General features: G+C 47.1%; 1 protein-coding gene across 3 annotated transcripts in view; it reads left to right on the forward strand.

The window, feature by feature from the left end:
• The first annotated feature begins 2,440 nt into the window (after window positions 1-2,440).
• ZCCHC7 (zinc finger CCHC-type containing 7) overlaps window positions 2,441-12,460 on the forward strand; it is an 88,158-nt gene continuing 78,138 nt past the window's right edge. Inside the window, exons 1-4 of one of the 3 annotated variants that reach the window (XM_027879123.1) lie at window positions 2,441-2,497; window positions 3,169-3,315; window positions 5,590-5,711; window positions 7,420-8,123. In XM_027879123.1, the coding sequence (XP_027734924.1) occupies window positions 7,421-8,123 (703 nt within the window). In that variant the 5' untranslated portion in view covers window positions 2,441-2,497; window positions 3,169-3,315; window positions 5,590-5,711; window position 7,420. Of the gene's footprint in view, window positions 2,551-3,168; window positions 3,316-5,589; window positions 5,712-7,397; window positions 8,124-12,460 lie in introns of all 3 variants that reach the window. The other 2 variants (XM_027879124.1, XM_027879122.1) reach the window with 2 other exon arrangements.

Genomic DNA, 12,460 nt, shown 5'->3' on the forward strand with positions numbered 1-12,460 from the left:
ATGCCAGTGCCTGAGGATCAGACCTGAATCACCCTGCATGGAACGCAGGCACCTCCGCCTGCTTCTCTGCAGCAGCAAAGTGCCCTGCAGCACGGCCAGCCTGCAGCTGTGCCCCTCCCTCCCTGGGTGGAGGCAGTTGTTTCCCCGGAGCTGCGGTGGCCCCTGGGCAGTGTGGGAGAGCATAAGTCCCTGGGGACAGGTGACCTGCACAGGACGCCTCAGAGGCAGATGCTGACTTTCTGCCATGACGCCACCAAAAAAAGTCCTGACTTCCTCTCAAGGGTAAATCTGGCAAGAATGAGTTCTTGCAAGTGTAAAATACTCTTGTAGTCAGTGTTAAATCCAAACGCTCTAATCTTTCTTCTGCTGTTTCTACACATTAAAAAATTTTGTTTCCTGGAAATGCTCTGAGGAAAGGTACCTGACCTGAGGTCTTTCCCCAGACATGTATTTTACACCATTCCAGTAGCTCCCCGGCAGGGGCTGATGGGGCAGGGCCTACTGGCCACTGCCCACTGCACCACCCCAGCAAGGAGCAGGGCAGCCCCAACTGTGGGCATTGGGCACCTACCCAGGCACAGGCCAAGGCCATGGCAGGATGGCAGACTGAAGAGAGGTGTCAGGGTCAGGAATTTGGGGAATTGGGGCAGACACAGCCCCAGATTCAGGCAGTCCATGAGTATCCTCAGGGTTCTGACAGTTGCATAACATTCTGCAGTTCAAGCCCATCCTTTAATCATCTTTTAACAGCATATGCTTTACCACAATTATTTATATATTTGTGAAGGTTTTGTAACATCCAGAGGCATTGTTTTGAGAGGTGTCATTAGATCAGAGCAAAGCACCTGTGGCCAGGACCAGGTATCACAGCTATGCCAGGTTCCACTTGCTCTCTGCTAGAAGATAAAATCTTTCTTCTTGTTGGTCAGTTTTGCTCACATCCTTCTGGACCCAGAGCCTAGAGGATCAGAGAAACACATCATTTCACCTTTCAAGAGGCACTTTTTCAGCCCACACATACATGCCTGTGCTAGTGTTCCCAGAGGCAAATCACAGGCTGTAATTACATGCCAGTAATGTTGAAAATAGAGTACTAGCACTGCATTAAGGAAACCCCCAAAGTCTGAAATACCTACAAAAAATTAGATAGAAAATGAAAGCTCTGGGCTCAGCAGACACAGCAGTGCACACGTGTTTGTCTGCACAGGCGGCCCCACCAGCCTCAGGGGAGCAGGGCAGAACGGAGGAGCAGCTCTGCAGCTGCAGGGAGATCAGGAACACTGCTATCCCAGAAGCAGTGGACTTAGATGCAGAATGGAGCAGCTCCCTGCATCCTCTCACTTGTCCCTACTCACCTCTCCTGCTCCTTGGAGGCTCTTATTGACTCTGCTGCTACCTGCTGCAGCTCATTCCACCCGTTATGCTCACAAAAGCAGAAGCACACCCTGCACACCCCGATATGACACCTTTGTCAATATTAAATAAGGTATCTGTTTACCTGGGTGAGGGGCCCTTTCTGATGCAGGCACATATTTACATGGAGGCCCCAGAGCTGACTAGAGAAGGTGCGTGTGGAGGGGCAGCACCTGGAGGGAGGCAGTGCATCCCTCCTGTGCAGGCATATGCCAGCAAGGGCAGTCACCACGGATTGTAAAGGTGGTTCCCAGCATCAGAGTGGTGTGTACTGGAGAGACTAGGACCTCTGGGAGCTCACTGGTGAGACAGTGGGGTTGGACCCACGTCTGCACAGGGCCACTGGGGACAGCGGGGCACTCACAACTGCTGGATACAGAGGTCCAGCCAGGACCTGCATGGTATGTGTACGCCTGTATGTACCTGCATGTGCATGCATGTGTCCATATGATGCTCCCAGGGCTGGAGCACCTCTGCTATGAAGACAGGCTGAGAGAGCTGGGGGTGTTCAGCCTGGAGAAGGCCCTGGGGAATGAGAGTCCCTTCCAGTGCCTAAAGGGCCTCCAAAAATGCCGGAGAGGGAATTTGGACAAGGGCCTGGAGTGACAGGACGGGGGGAATGGCTTCCCACTGCCAGAGGGCAGGATTCCATGGGATGCTGTGAAGAAATCCTTCCCTGTGAGGCCCTGGCACAAGTTGCCCGGACACTCTCCCCACCCGCCCCTCAGGACACTCTCCCCACAGCCACGTTCCCCCTCCCCACGCTGCCCTCAGGACACTCTCCCCACCCGCCCCTCAGGACACTCTCCCCACAGCCACGTTCCCCCTCCCCACGCTGCCCTCAGGACACTCTCCCCACCCGCCCCTCAGGACACTCTCCCCACAGCCACGTTCCCCCTCCCCGGGCGGGGCCGGAGCGCGGGGGCGGAGCCGAGGGCGGTGTGGGCGGAGCCGAGGGGCGGTGTGGGCGGGGCCGGAGCGCGGGGGCGGGGCCGGACGCACGTGGCCGGGGGCGGGGCCAGTGCGCGGCCACTTCCTGCTCGGCGGGTCCCGGCGCGGTCGGAATCGAGGGAATTAGTCCCGGGTGAGCCCCGGCATCGGCACCGAGCGAGGGAGTCCCGGGAGTCCTGGGACCGGGTGAGTCCCAGTACCGACTGCCGACACTGACACTGAGTCTCGGCAGTCAGTGAGTGCCGGTACCCGGCAGTGAGTGCCGTCACGCTGGCCCCGCCGCCGCCCGGCCCCCGGTTCGTCCCGGTGGGCCCCGCTCCCCGAGGCCCCGGCCCCGAGGCCTCCCTTCGCTCAGCGGCCTCAGCTTAGGCACTCCCCGGCGGTCCGGGCCGGCCAGGCGGCCTCTGCCCGGCCGTGGTGTCCGTGTATCTCCGGCGGCGGCGTGTCCCGGTGACTCCGGCGTGTCGCGGTCCTTCCGTAAGCCCCGGAAACGAGCCCCAGCTCCGAGCAGCCCCGGAGCTCCGAAGGAGGGGATCGGTACACCCGTGTGCCCGTATCGGCGCCCCGCATCCTCCCTCGGCCGCTCCCGCTGCTCGAGAGTGCATCCCCTTCCCCCGGAATCTCCATGCCCTTTCCTGGGGATCCCCGTTCCTGATTTGTCCCGCCCACCAGACCAAATCCAGCCTTAGGATCCAAGGAAAAGCAAATCTCTGTTACTCTTAAACACAATTGGGAAAATGGCCGAAGGGAGAAAAATATTCTGAAAGGGTCGAAATAAACTTGGAATGTTTTGCTATTTTCCAGCGTCCAAGTGTGGAAGAGATATTCCTGTGGTCTCTTGAAGGCATAGCTGTCACTAGAAAAACCCTGACCTCTTTTCCAAAGTATTTCCTCTCTGTTGGTGCTGCATTTAAAGAAAGTCCAGAACAGTCACGTCTCCTCAAACACGCAGTAAATCAGCACAAGGATTGGGGGTTGTTTCTCATGGTTTAGCTAAAAGTCGCCATTAGATCATGAAAAATGAGGGCAGGGGCCCCAACCTACCTCCTGATACTTTTCAGTGTTCCACTGCGAGGGCTCTTCTACTCCACAGGAGGCAGACGCAGGTGACTGATGGCCACACATCTCACCTGTGGCACTGGAGGAGGGTTGTGCCTTCCTCATCTGCTCTGAGAGCAGTGTAGTTGCCCCTGTGAGGCACAGTCAGGTCCAAGTCATGTGTGCAGAAACAGAACAGGGGAAGGAAAGCAGTTTCCTGATAATAAATGTACTTTTGGGTAGTTTTTTTAATTACATTTAGGCTTGACATTTTCATAACTTCCTAGGATAGCAGGAAGAGCAAAGATGTGATTTTTGTTTCAGTCATGTATTTCATAACAAGAATTTTCTCATGAAATTCAGGCAGTGGAGGGCACAAAAGCAGTTACAGCAGCTTAAATGAAAGATTTCTTTCACCTGCCCTGGAACATTTAAGATCTTTATCGGTTTCATGTTGGCTTTGCCCCTGCAGTGTCTCAGAAGCCTGGAGCAACAAGCAGTTTGTGTATTACAAATACGACTAAATTTAAAGCTGGCAAAAGGTTTGGCTCCTGCCGTTCTGGTACCTGACCCTGTGTTCTGATAGATATTGTGGTAATTTCCTTGGAAGAGCTCTCTATCCCGTTTTGTTGTTGTTCCTATCTGTAACAACCTGACAATATGGATGTGTTTTGTCTTTGCCTCCCAAAGCAGAAGAGAACACACTTGCTGTTCTATTTGCAACACGACCTTTGTCATAAAGTGTTAGGCTTGACTGCAGAGATCAAGCAGAGAATAAGATAAATAAGGAAATACTTGGAATTCACTGATGATCTGTGATGGGAATGGTACACTTGTCTGAAAAGTCACATGCAAAGGAAGAAAAAGTAATCTTTGTATTTTGGTTTTTGTTTGAGGATTTTAAGATATATCAATATTTGAAGTTAAGCACAACGAGCTCTGAAAGGTGTTAGGAGTTGAGGAAGTAAGAGCAGTAGAAGTGCTATAATTAAGCAGAGGAAACGAGGGCTTGGCAGGCAGAGTTGAGGTATGTGTCCAAGAATGACATGGGTAGGGCTGCCCTGGGCATCCTACTGCAAAGCCTTTCTGCAGGTATAGGACACCTTAGTGTCCAAACTGCCTTTGGGATTTTGACTGAGGGAGTCACTGCCTGCACGCAGCTGGAAAACTGCCGTGGATGTTCTCATTAGCTTGTTTGTGGTGTTCCTCCCTGCCTCGAGGCTCCAGCGGCACCTCCCTTCTAACTGCCTGGCGCTGCTGCCAGCTCCTGCTGCTGCATCAAGTGCGGGATGTCAGGTTTTTAATGGGCCAGGCAAAAAGTGCTGGCAAGCAGGGTTTGAAAAAGATTCCTGCCATTGCCAACTGCAGCCATTGGCAGTTTTGTTTGGAAACGGTTAAAAGGAATTCAGATGTCTCAGAGTTTTTAATTTTAACATCATTAGCCTTTTACCTGAACTGGCCTTACTTAGGGGCTACCACTAAGGCAATCAAGTGCTTTTGAGGAAGGTTGTGCTCTGGATTCAGGTAGGAGTGGAATTCCTCTTGATGAAGGCATTGGGTTCTCCAGTGGCCAGAGGTTTGAAGTTTGGGGGTTTTTTTTAGAAGTAAGGCAGTTTAGTTCCAATGTAGGATGTGTCAGTATGTTATTGCTCTCCCTGCAGCCTGTCTTACCTATCAAATCAGGTAAGACTGTGCAGGACTAATATTTTTATGTGACTTTCACACTCAGACATGAGGGGTGTCTTTGTGATAGTCCAGCTGGTAGGGAGATAGATGTGGCACTTAGGGACATGGTTCAGTTGTGATCGTGGCTGGGGGCACGGTGGGACTCAGTGACCTCAGGTCTTTTCCAGTCAAAACATTTCTGTGGAAAGAGATGATTGCCCAGTCTTTGACTGGCAAAAGGAAATCTGAGTTCCAGTCAGGTCTTTCTCTGAATATCAGTATGAAGCCAGTAAGACTGCTTCACCCTGGCAATCTGCAAAACAGCACAACTTTGTCTGTTGAGCTCCTCTTCCCTTTTCTAGAGGCTGTGTTTGTGTCTGATGCCAGATCCCTGGCATGGCTGTTTCTCGCTCCTAAAGAGTGGAGAATGGCTGCAGCCTGAGTGTGAGGATGATGAGCAGTGGAACTGAGTGCCTTCATACCGTGTTGCAGTCCTGACACTGGATGTTTCTTGTTTCCCAGTGGCCTGCTGTACATGTTAAGCAAGAGGAAGAGCCCTTCATCATCCTAGTCACGTGTGGACCTGAGAGGAGGAGAAGGAGAACCCATTGTTTGACCTGAGCTTCTGGGGAGGATAGATCAAAGTGAGTGTAGTGCTTGCTGCCTGTCCATGCTGTTGTCCGTGCTGTGAAGTGTCTGTGAGTCATCTCCTCAGGTGCTTGAGAGCCATCAGTCTTGTCCAGCTGCATTCTTTCAGCAATGGTCCCCACTTACTGACTGTATCTACTGAGTGGCAGGGGGAAGGAAGCAGTGCTTGTATTCAGTTGGCTTTTTGAGTATCGCTAAAAATAGTTTATTTCTTATATTACTGTAAGTCTCTTTTCTCATACCCCATAACCGCAGGTTAATCTTATGAATATGCTTGATTGGAGCTTTATTCTCGCCCCATAGATGACCTTTTTGAAAAGGTGACCCCATGTGAAGCTGAGAAACATATTGAAGTTTTGGGGCTTCATTTAGTTTGTCAGATGCTTTTCTGTCTATTTTTTTACTAACTACAACCGTTCAGGTGACCAGTGTGTAACTTTTTCTTGCTATCTACAGCCTCCAAAGCTAAATAGTTCTATATAGTTGGTTTATTGCATCTATTATTACTTCATTCTTTCTTATTTTCTTTAGCATATTAGGTGCTGTATTTACCTAGGAACCTGGGTGAGAAAGGCAGAGCCTTCACAAAGAGAGCCTTTGGATTCATCACAGAAATTACTTCTGTACAAAGCTCACAAATCTGAATTTTTGTACATGCATATGAGTATGTGTATTTAAACATTGCCGTGGAACTTTCTTCCACAGCCAAAAAGCTGAGATCTGACGGTTTTCATGTCTGAAAAAAGCTTGTTGTTTTCCCTGGGAGTAACTGTAACACAGAAATACAGATAGACTTTTCAGAGGAAGTATTTCCTCTGCTTTGTGCATCGTGTGGTCATGTACATGCAGTGAGATATTCTCAGAATGAGGCAGAGTGGCTTTAGGATGTCTTCCTTGACAGAAAGCAGATAATGAGCTCAGTATACGGTCGCCCTTGGGCCAGGATTACAGGATAGCTGAGGTAGGAAGGAGCCTCTGGCCTTTTCAGCCCTCTCACTCAAAGCAGGGTGACATGGACCAGTTTTCTCAGGGCTGTGTTCTGCTGAAGTCTGAACATTCTTGAGGATGGAGGCTCCACAGCTTTTCTGGGCAACATAGGTTTAAGTGAAATTCCCTGTATTTTCTTATTTTGTGTCTGTTGCCTCTTATCTTGTTGCCAGACGCTACCTGGGAGAGCCTGACTCTGTCATGTTTGCTCGCCCTGCCCCAGGTGTTTGTGAGCATGGGTAGATCCCCCTGAGCCTCCTCTTCCTGAGGAGGAGTGATCCCAAGCCTCTCGGCCTGGCCTTTCACAACAGGTGCTCCAATCCCTTAATCATCTTAGTGGCCCTTTGCCACACTCACTCCAGTACGTCTGTCTGTGTTGGACACAGCACTCCAGGTGTGGCCCTGTGAGCGGGGGCATGACCTCCCTCACGTGGGAGCACAGAGCACATTAAATGCCACATGCAGAAGCCAGAGTAGTTGAGCTGAAGTAGTAATAACAGTTAAGCAAATGCACCCTAAAGTAGCTTTTACTGTTATGGATTTGAGCACAGATTACTGTTAAATCTGCTCAGTATGCTGTGCTGTGTACAGAGCTGTATCACTCACCTGAGCAATTCCAGGTAGACCAGAGGTATCATTTGAAGGACTGTTTTGGACATATGACCATTCTAACAGAACCTTTTGTCTTTCTGTAGACACAGACTCTTTAATTTCCAGAATGTTCACTGGATATGACGATGCTGAGGATTCTGAAGTGTACGAAGATGAACTTTATCACGAGGAGTCATCCAGTGAGCAGAGTGTTGACAGTGAGGTGGAGTTTCACCTCTATAGCCAGATCCACTATTCCCAGAATCTTGGAGAAATCAGCATGCTGGAAGTTGACAAAGAAGCTGATGTTGCAGAAGTCATGGGTCATAGTTCAGTTCTAACTGAGAAACAGGATGAAGACAAGAAACCTGTTTCTTGTCAGGATGAAGAATTCACTAATGGTGGTGCTCAGCTTTCAGACGATTCTGAGATCATTGTGCTATCTGACACACAAGATGAAGTCAGCATCTACAAAAGCAAAGCAAAGAGGTCAAGAAGCCTTTCAGCTCAAGAAAAAACACACATCCACCCTCTATCTTCCACACCAAGTCACGCCAAAGCTGCTGGATATAATGCCCCTTGTCCCCCTGGATCAGGTGCGGGCATGCCAAGGCAGAGGAAAAGCACTATTGGGAGGCCTAGCCCAATCCATTCTGCTGCAGCTGAGGCCATCCACGAGGTGTTGGTAATAGACGACAGCTCAGAGGAGATGAGCGTGACCTCTGATAGTGATAACGTCGAGAGCTGGATGCTTTTGGGAGCGGGTGCAGATGACAGGGATGGAGACATCATTTTGAACCTTGAAGGCTGCGCCACTCCTGTCAGCAAAGGTTAGTGCTTTTTTCTGGCTTGTTTGTTCTTCTGTGTGAGGGACGATTTCTCTGCAACGATCCTGATGTCAGTGTTTGAAAAGAAAGATAAACAGAAAGCGAACTGGAGTGTGTGATGATGGAGGCAATGCTGTGGTGAATGAAATGGCCATTATTTGTACCATTTCAATACCTTTATTTCAACAGCAAGACATATGAAAGGAAAGACAGCATTTTTGCTGGTAGAAATTTAGAAGTAATATCAGAGTGGCTTGCATTGTGAACTTTACAACTTTCCAGTGTATTTTGTATTTCTGAGAGTGTATAAAAAGTTCATGTGTGCTAGACCAGTGACCTGGCAGCTTGGGACAGGGATGAGTGGTAACAGGAGGGGGCAAGGGACAGAGGGAGATCTTAGTGTTTCCCTTGCTTGAATTCAGCAAGTAACTGCTCCTTCAGGAGTCCGGTAGTTTGGGCTATTGATCTGAAATTGACTGTAATTTCTTATGTGGATTCTAAGCTAAATAATTCAGAGAGATCCCTCCCCAGCCACTAGACTAACCTCTAGCATTTTGGTATTTTACAAAATTCTCTTCCACATTACGGTGAAGAAAGTCAGTGAACGTGTCAGTGTGACAGAGCGTAGGTGTTGTGTTTGTAACAACCACGCAGTGTGATACCCACCACGTCACTAGCAACTGAAAACTCTGTTAGATGATCAACAAGCATTTTCTCTTGCCCACCAGTTTCCTGGAGGACAAAAATCATTCCCAGGAACAGCATCCCCTGCCAGGCTGAGGGAAACCATGACCCGATCAGAGGCTGGAGAAAGAAATGAAACTTTATTCATATAGTAAAGTAGACCCTACTTTAAAAAAAGTTTTAAAAAAAAGCACTCTGTAATTTTACTTAGTGCACATGTAAATGAGGCAGTTTTGAGTGAAATGGAGTGTTTTGTAGTGCTGACACCAGTGGAGTTTTTTGTTGGGGTGTCTGTAATCAGTGCTGCTGTTCATGTACTGCTGCTGAGCTGTTTGAGAGGAGAGAGTTGAGGAATGGTCTTTGCCTTCTTTTCAGGTGAAACACGTGTTTCAGGCTTGTAAATGTGTGATAACCTTCTGGTAGAGCTGTGTAAGTTTTTGCATAGCTAAGCACACTGTTGTGCATTTGATCACCATACCAGAACCCCTGGCAGCCACACTGTGTTTGAAATTTATGTAGTTTTTTCCTTTCTATAAATCTTTAAAATGCAGTTTCTAAGAATTTCCTTGTGGGTGTGCCAGTGCTCAGTGAGGGGAGGCTGTTAAAAACAGCACAGGAGGTTAGTACCAGGGGATAGTTTTGCTGACTTACGTCACATTTTTATGGCAAACCTTGTAATGTTTCTGATTTGTAGATCTATTCATGGATGTTGGCAGTAAGCAAGCCACATCCAGAGCAGTCAACAGGAGCAAGATTTCCTTGTGCTGTATGAATGGGTCACACTATCCAGAACCTATTGAGGGTAGGTAATGTAAACAGTTTTTAAGGTGTTTGAGCGGGAAGACAAAGGCAGCCACACGAGGCTCATAAATGCGCCCACTCTTTTGCTATTCTGGTTGGCCAGGCTTTCCAAACCCCTCCAGATTCTGGTGGATGGGATTTAGGTAGCTCCCGTGTGTGGAAGTTTGGTTCAGCTGCTCCTTTTCTAATACATACAGTGATGAAAGTGCAAAGACATAGGCTTAGAATAAATTGTGTTTTATATATGTGTGTGTAATGAAAAGCCAGAAGAGCGTCAAAATAGCTGTAGAGAAGAAAAGTCATAAATCTTCCTAATGTACAGTAACTCTAATTTATTTATTGAGGTTGTGTAGCACTGTATCTCCCATTCTGTAGACTATAATATATAATATAGACTGTATTATATAACTGGTCTTGTGGAAGATGTCCCTGCCAATGGCAGGGGCTTGGAATGAGATGATCTTTAAGGTCCCTTCCCATTCAGGGATTCTGTGATTCTATAAATGACTGCTTTGCTGAAACATGAACATAAAAATTTAATGTTCAAAGAAATGCATTTTAAAAATATAATAGTGTGTTGGCAAACTATCCTCTCAAAGATATTCTCTGCTAATTCATTTAAATTGTTTTGAGACATGCACAGTTCTATTTTCAGGGTTTCTAAAGAATGAGATCAGGTGTTTTGGTGATGACGTATTATGTAAATTATTATTTTAGAGCCTGTGGTATCAGTAGGAGTGGTTGTTATGTATAGGGACTGGTGAGTCCTTGCCTTTCTTTTCTCCCCCAGAACTACCTGTGACTGTACACGGGTCAGACCTCCCATAACAGTGTCATGGTGTGTCCAGTGTCCAGTTTACCTCCTGTGAAAAAGGGAACCAAAATGTGGATGGTTCTCTGACCATCTCTGCTGAAAGCAGCTGGTTGGGTCAGTTTTTTGATGAGCCTGTTTTCGTGTCTGAGTTCCTGAATAGAGATGCTGAGCTTCCACTGGAGTCCAAAACAACTCTTCAAGGAAAGGAATTGAGTATACCTCCTTATTCTGTTCACTCCTCTACTCCTCATTTGCCTGACCTGCTCTTGTCTGGCAGCCTTATTATTTTTAATATTCACTGTAAACAGATAATACTGTATTGATGTCTCCAGTACACAGAGAGTCTTCTCCTCATGCAGCTTTCCAGCTCCAGTCCCCAGTGTCTACTGTGATGGAAGATGTCCCCTTGCCACGGGACACGAGCTCTAGGCCCTTATGGTAGATCCAAGTTCACTCTTTGGTCCTCAGCTGCCATCCTGAGGATTACAGCCAGTCCATGAGCAACGGTGTTCCATACAGAGATGTGAGCCTTCCTTCACCTCTCTGACCTGCTTCCCTGTGGCTCTAGGTGCCTTCCACATGTTATTTTTGCTTGTCTAATACCACACTAATCCACAGAGTATTTGTGCCTGTATTTCTGTGAAATATGTGGTTTCTCTGCCAAAAGGCAGGTACCAGTTTGTTTCCACCTGGCTGCCGGTGGGCTTCCTGGCGTGGCTTTCAGAGAAGTGTGGGATGACGCTGCTGGTTGCTCTGGTTAAAGGGTCCTGTCAGTTTCACATACTGTTTCAAAAATGGGTAATTCAGCAGATCTAGATCTTTGGTGTTATTTACCCCTCTTTTTTTTAAGGTTAAGTTCAGAAGAAAGTGTGCAAAGGAAATCATGACAAACTGTGCTGTGCACTAAATGCAGATAATTAATTTTCAGTGTCAGAGAGTTTCCAGGTCTTTGGAGGAGGGCTCTTCCCCCCACCCCTTCCTTCCGCTTTGCAGTAAGAGTTTATAAGATAAGAATGTTAATCTCCTGTAGCTGGAAGTCTTTCATCCATTTCATCATTAAAACCTTCCTTTTAACATATTTCTTCCCCCACAAATAGCTGCAATCCTAATCTCTACTTTTTTTTTTTTTTTTTTTTTTTTTTGGAAAGACAGTTTTCAGAGCTGCAACATTGATGTCCAGCTACTAAGGTGCACAAAAATCAATTTTTGCTCTCCCTGATTTATCCTTTGCCCACTTGGCCCCTTCCTCAGGGACCAGGGGTGAGTGTGATTCCATTCTGGCCTTGGCAGATTTATGGTGTGTGGCTGTTTTTAAATCCAATGTACACCTGCAAAATGAAAAAGAGAAAAAAGAAGTGTGTTTGAAAATTTAGTGAATAAAACCATGAAAACATGCCTAAAGTGAAAAAAAAAAAAATTAACTTGAATGCGTTTTGTTTCTGCCTCTTCCCTAAAAAATCACGTAGGAAGGTGTTCTCTGTTCAGCAACAGTAACCACAGCTTCTGGAGTCAGAATGAAAATAGCAGTCTCTGACAAATTTGGTTTATTTTTTTTATTTCTATCAAAAAAGAAGTGCCCTTTGTGCACTATCAGTGTTTTAAATGGCTTCCTAATTTTATCTTAACTCTGCATGACACTGTAGAACCCATTAAAAAGTCTGACGCACATCTGTATTTCTTTTTTCTCTGTGCTGTTATTCAGATCCCTCAGTGTATTTTTAAACAGTGAAAAGATGTAAGCTTATTTCTAAAATGACAACAAAATACAGGGAATTGTGCCTTTCATCTTTAACTTTCCCGTGACAGCTGGTTTTCAATGTGACTTTTGTGCAATACAGTGTATTGTATGTTTTTGTTCTGGAGTCTTGTGATTTGCAGCAACAACTTACTTTTTCCTACACAAATGTCTACAAGAAATTATTCAGAGGCTACAGAAGAGCTCTGTAAAGAGCCGCACTTCCCTCTGGTTGTTGGATGCCCAAGTTGTGGATTTGGTGGATTCAGTCTCAGCCAAAGTTGCTTTCAGAAGTAAAAAGATTTC

Source organism: Empidonax traillii, unplaced genomic scaffold (genome assembly GCF_003031625.1).
Source record: "Empidonax traillii isolate 1590-97213 ecotype Southwest subspecies unplaced genomic scaffold, ASM303162v1 scaffold51:size1492887, whole genome shotgun sequence".
Classification (NCBI taxonomy): Eukaryota; Metazoa; Chordata; class Aves; order Passeriformes; family Tyrannidae; genus Empidonax; species Empidonax traillii.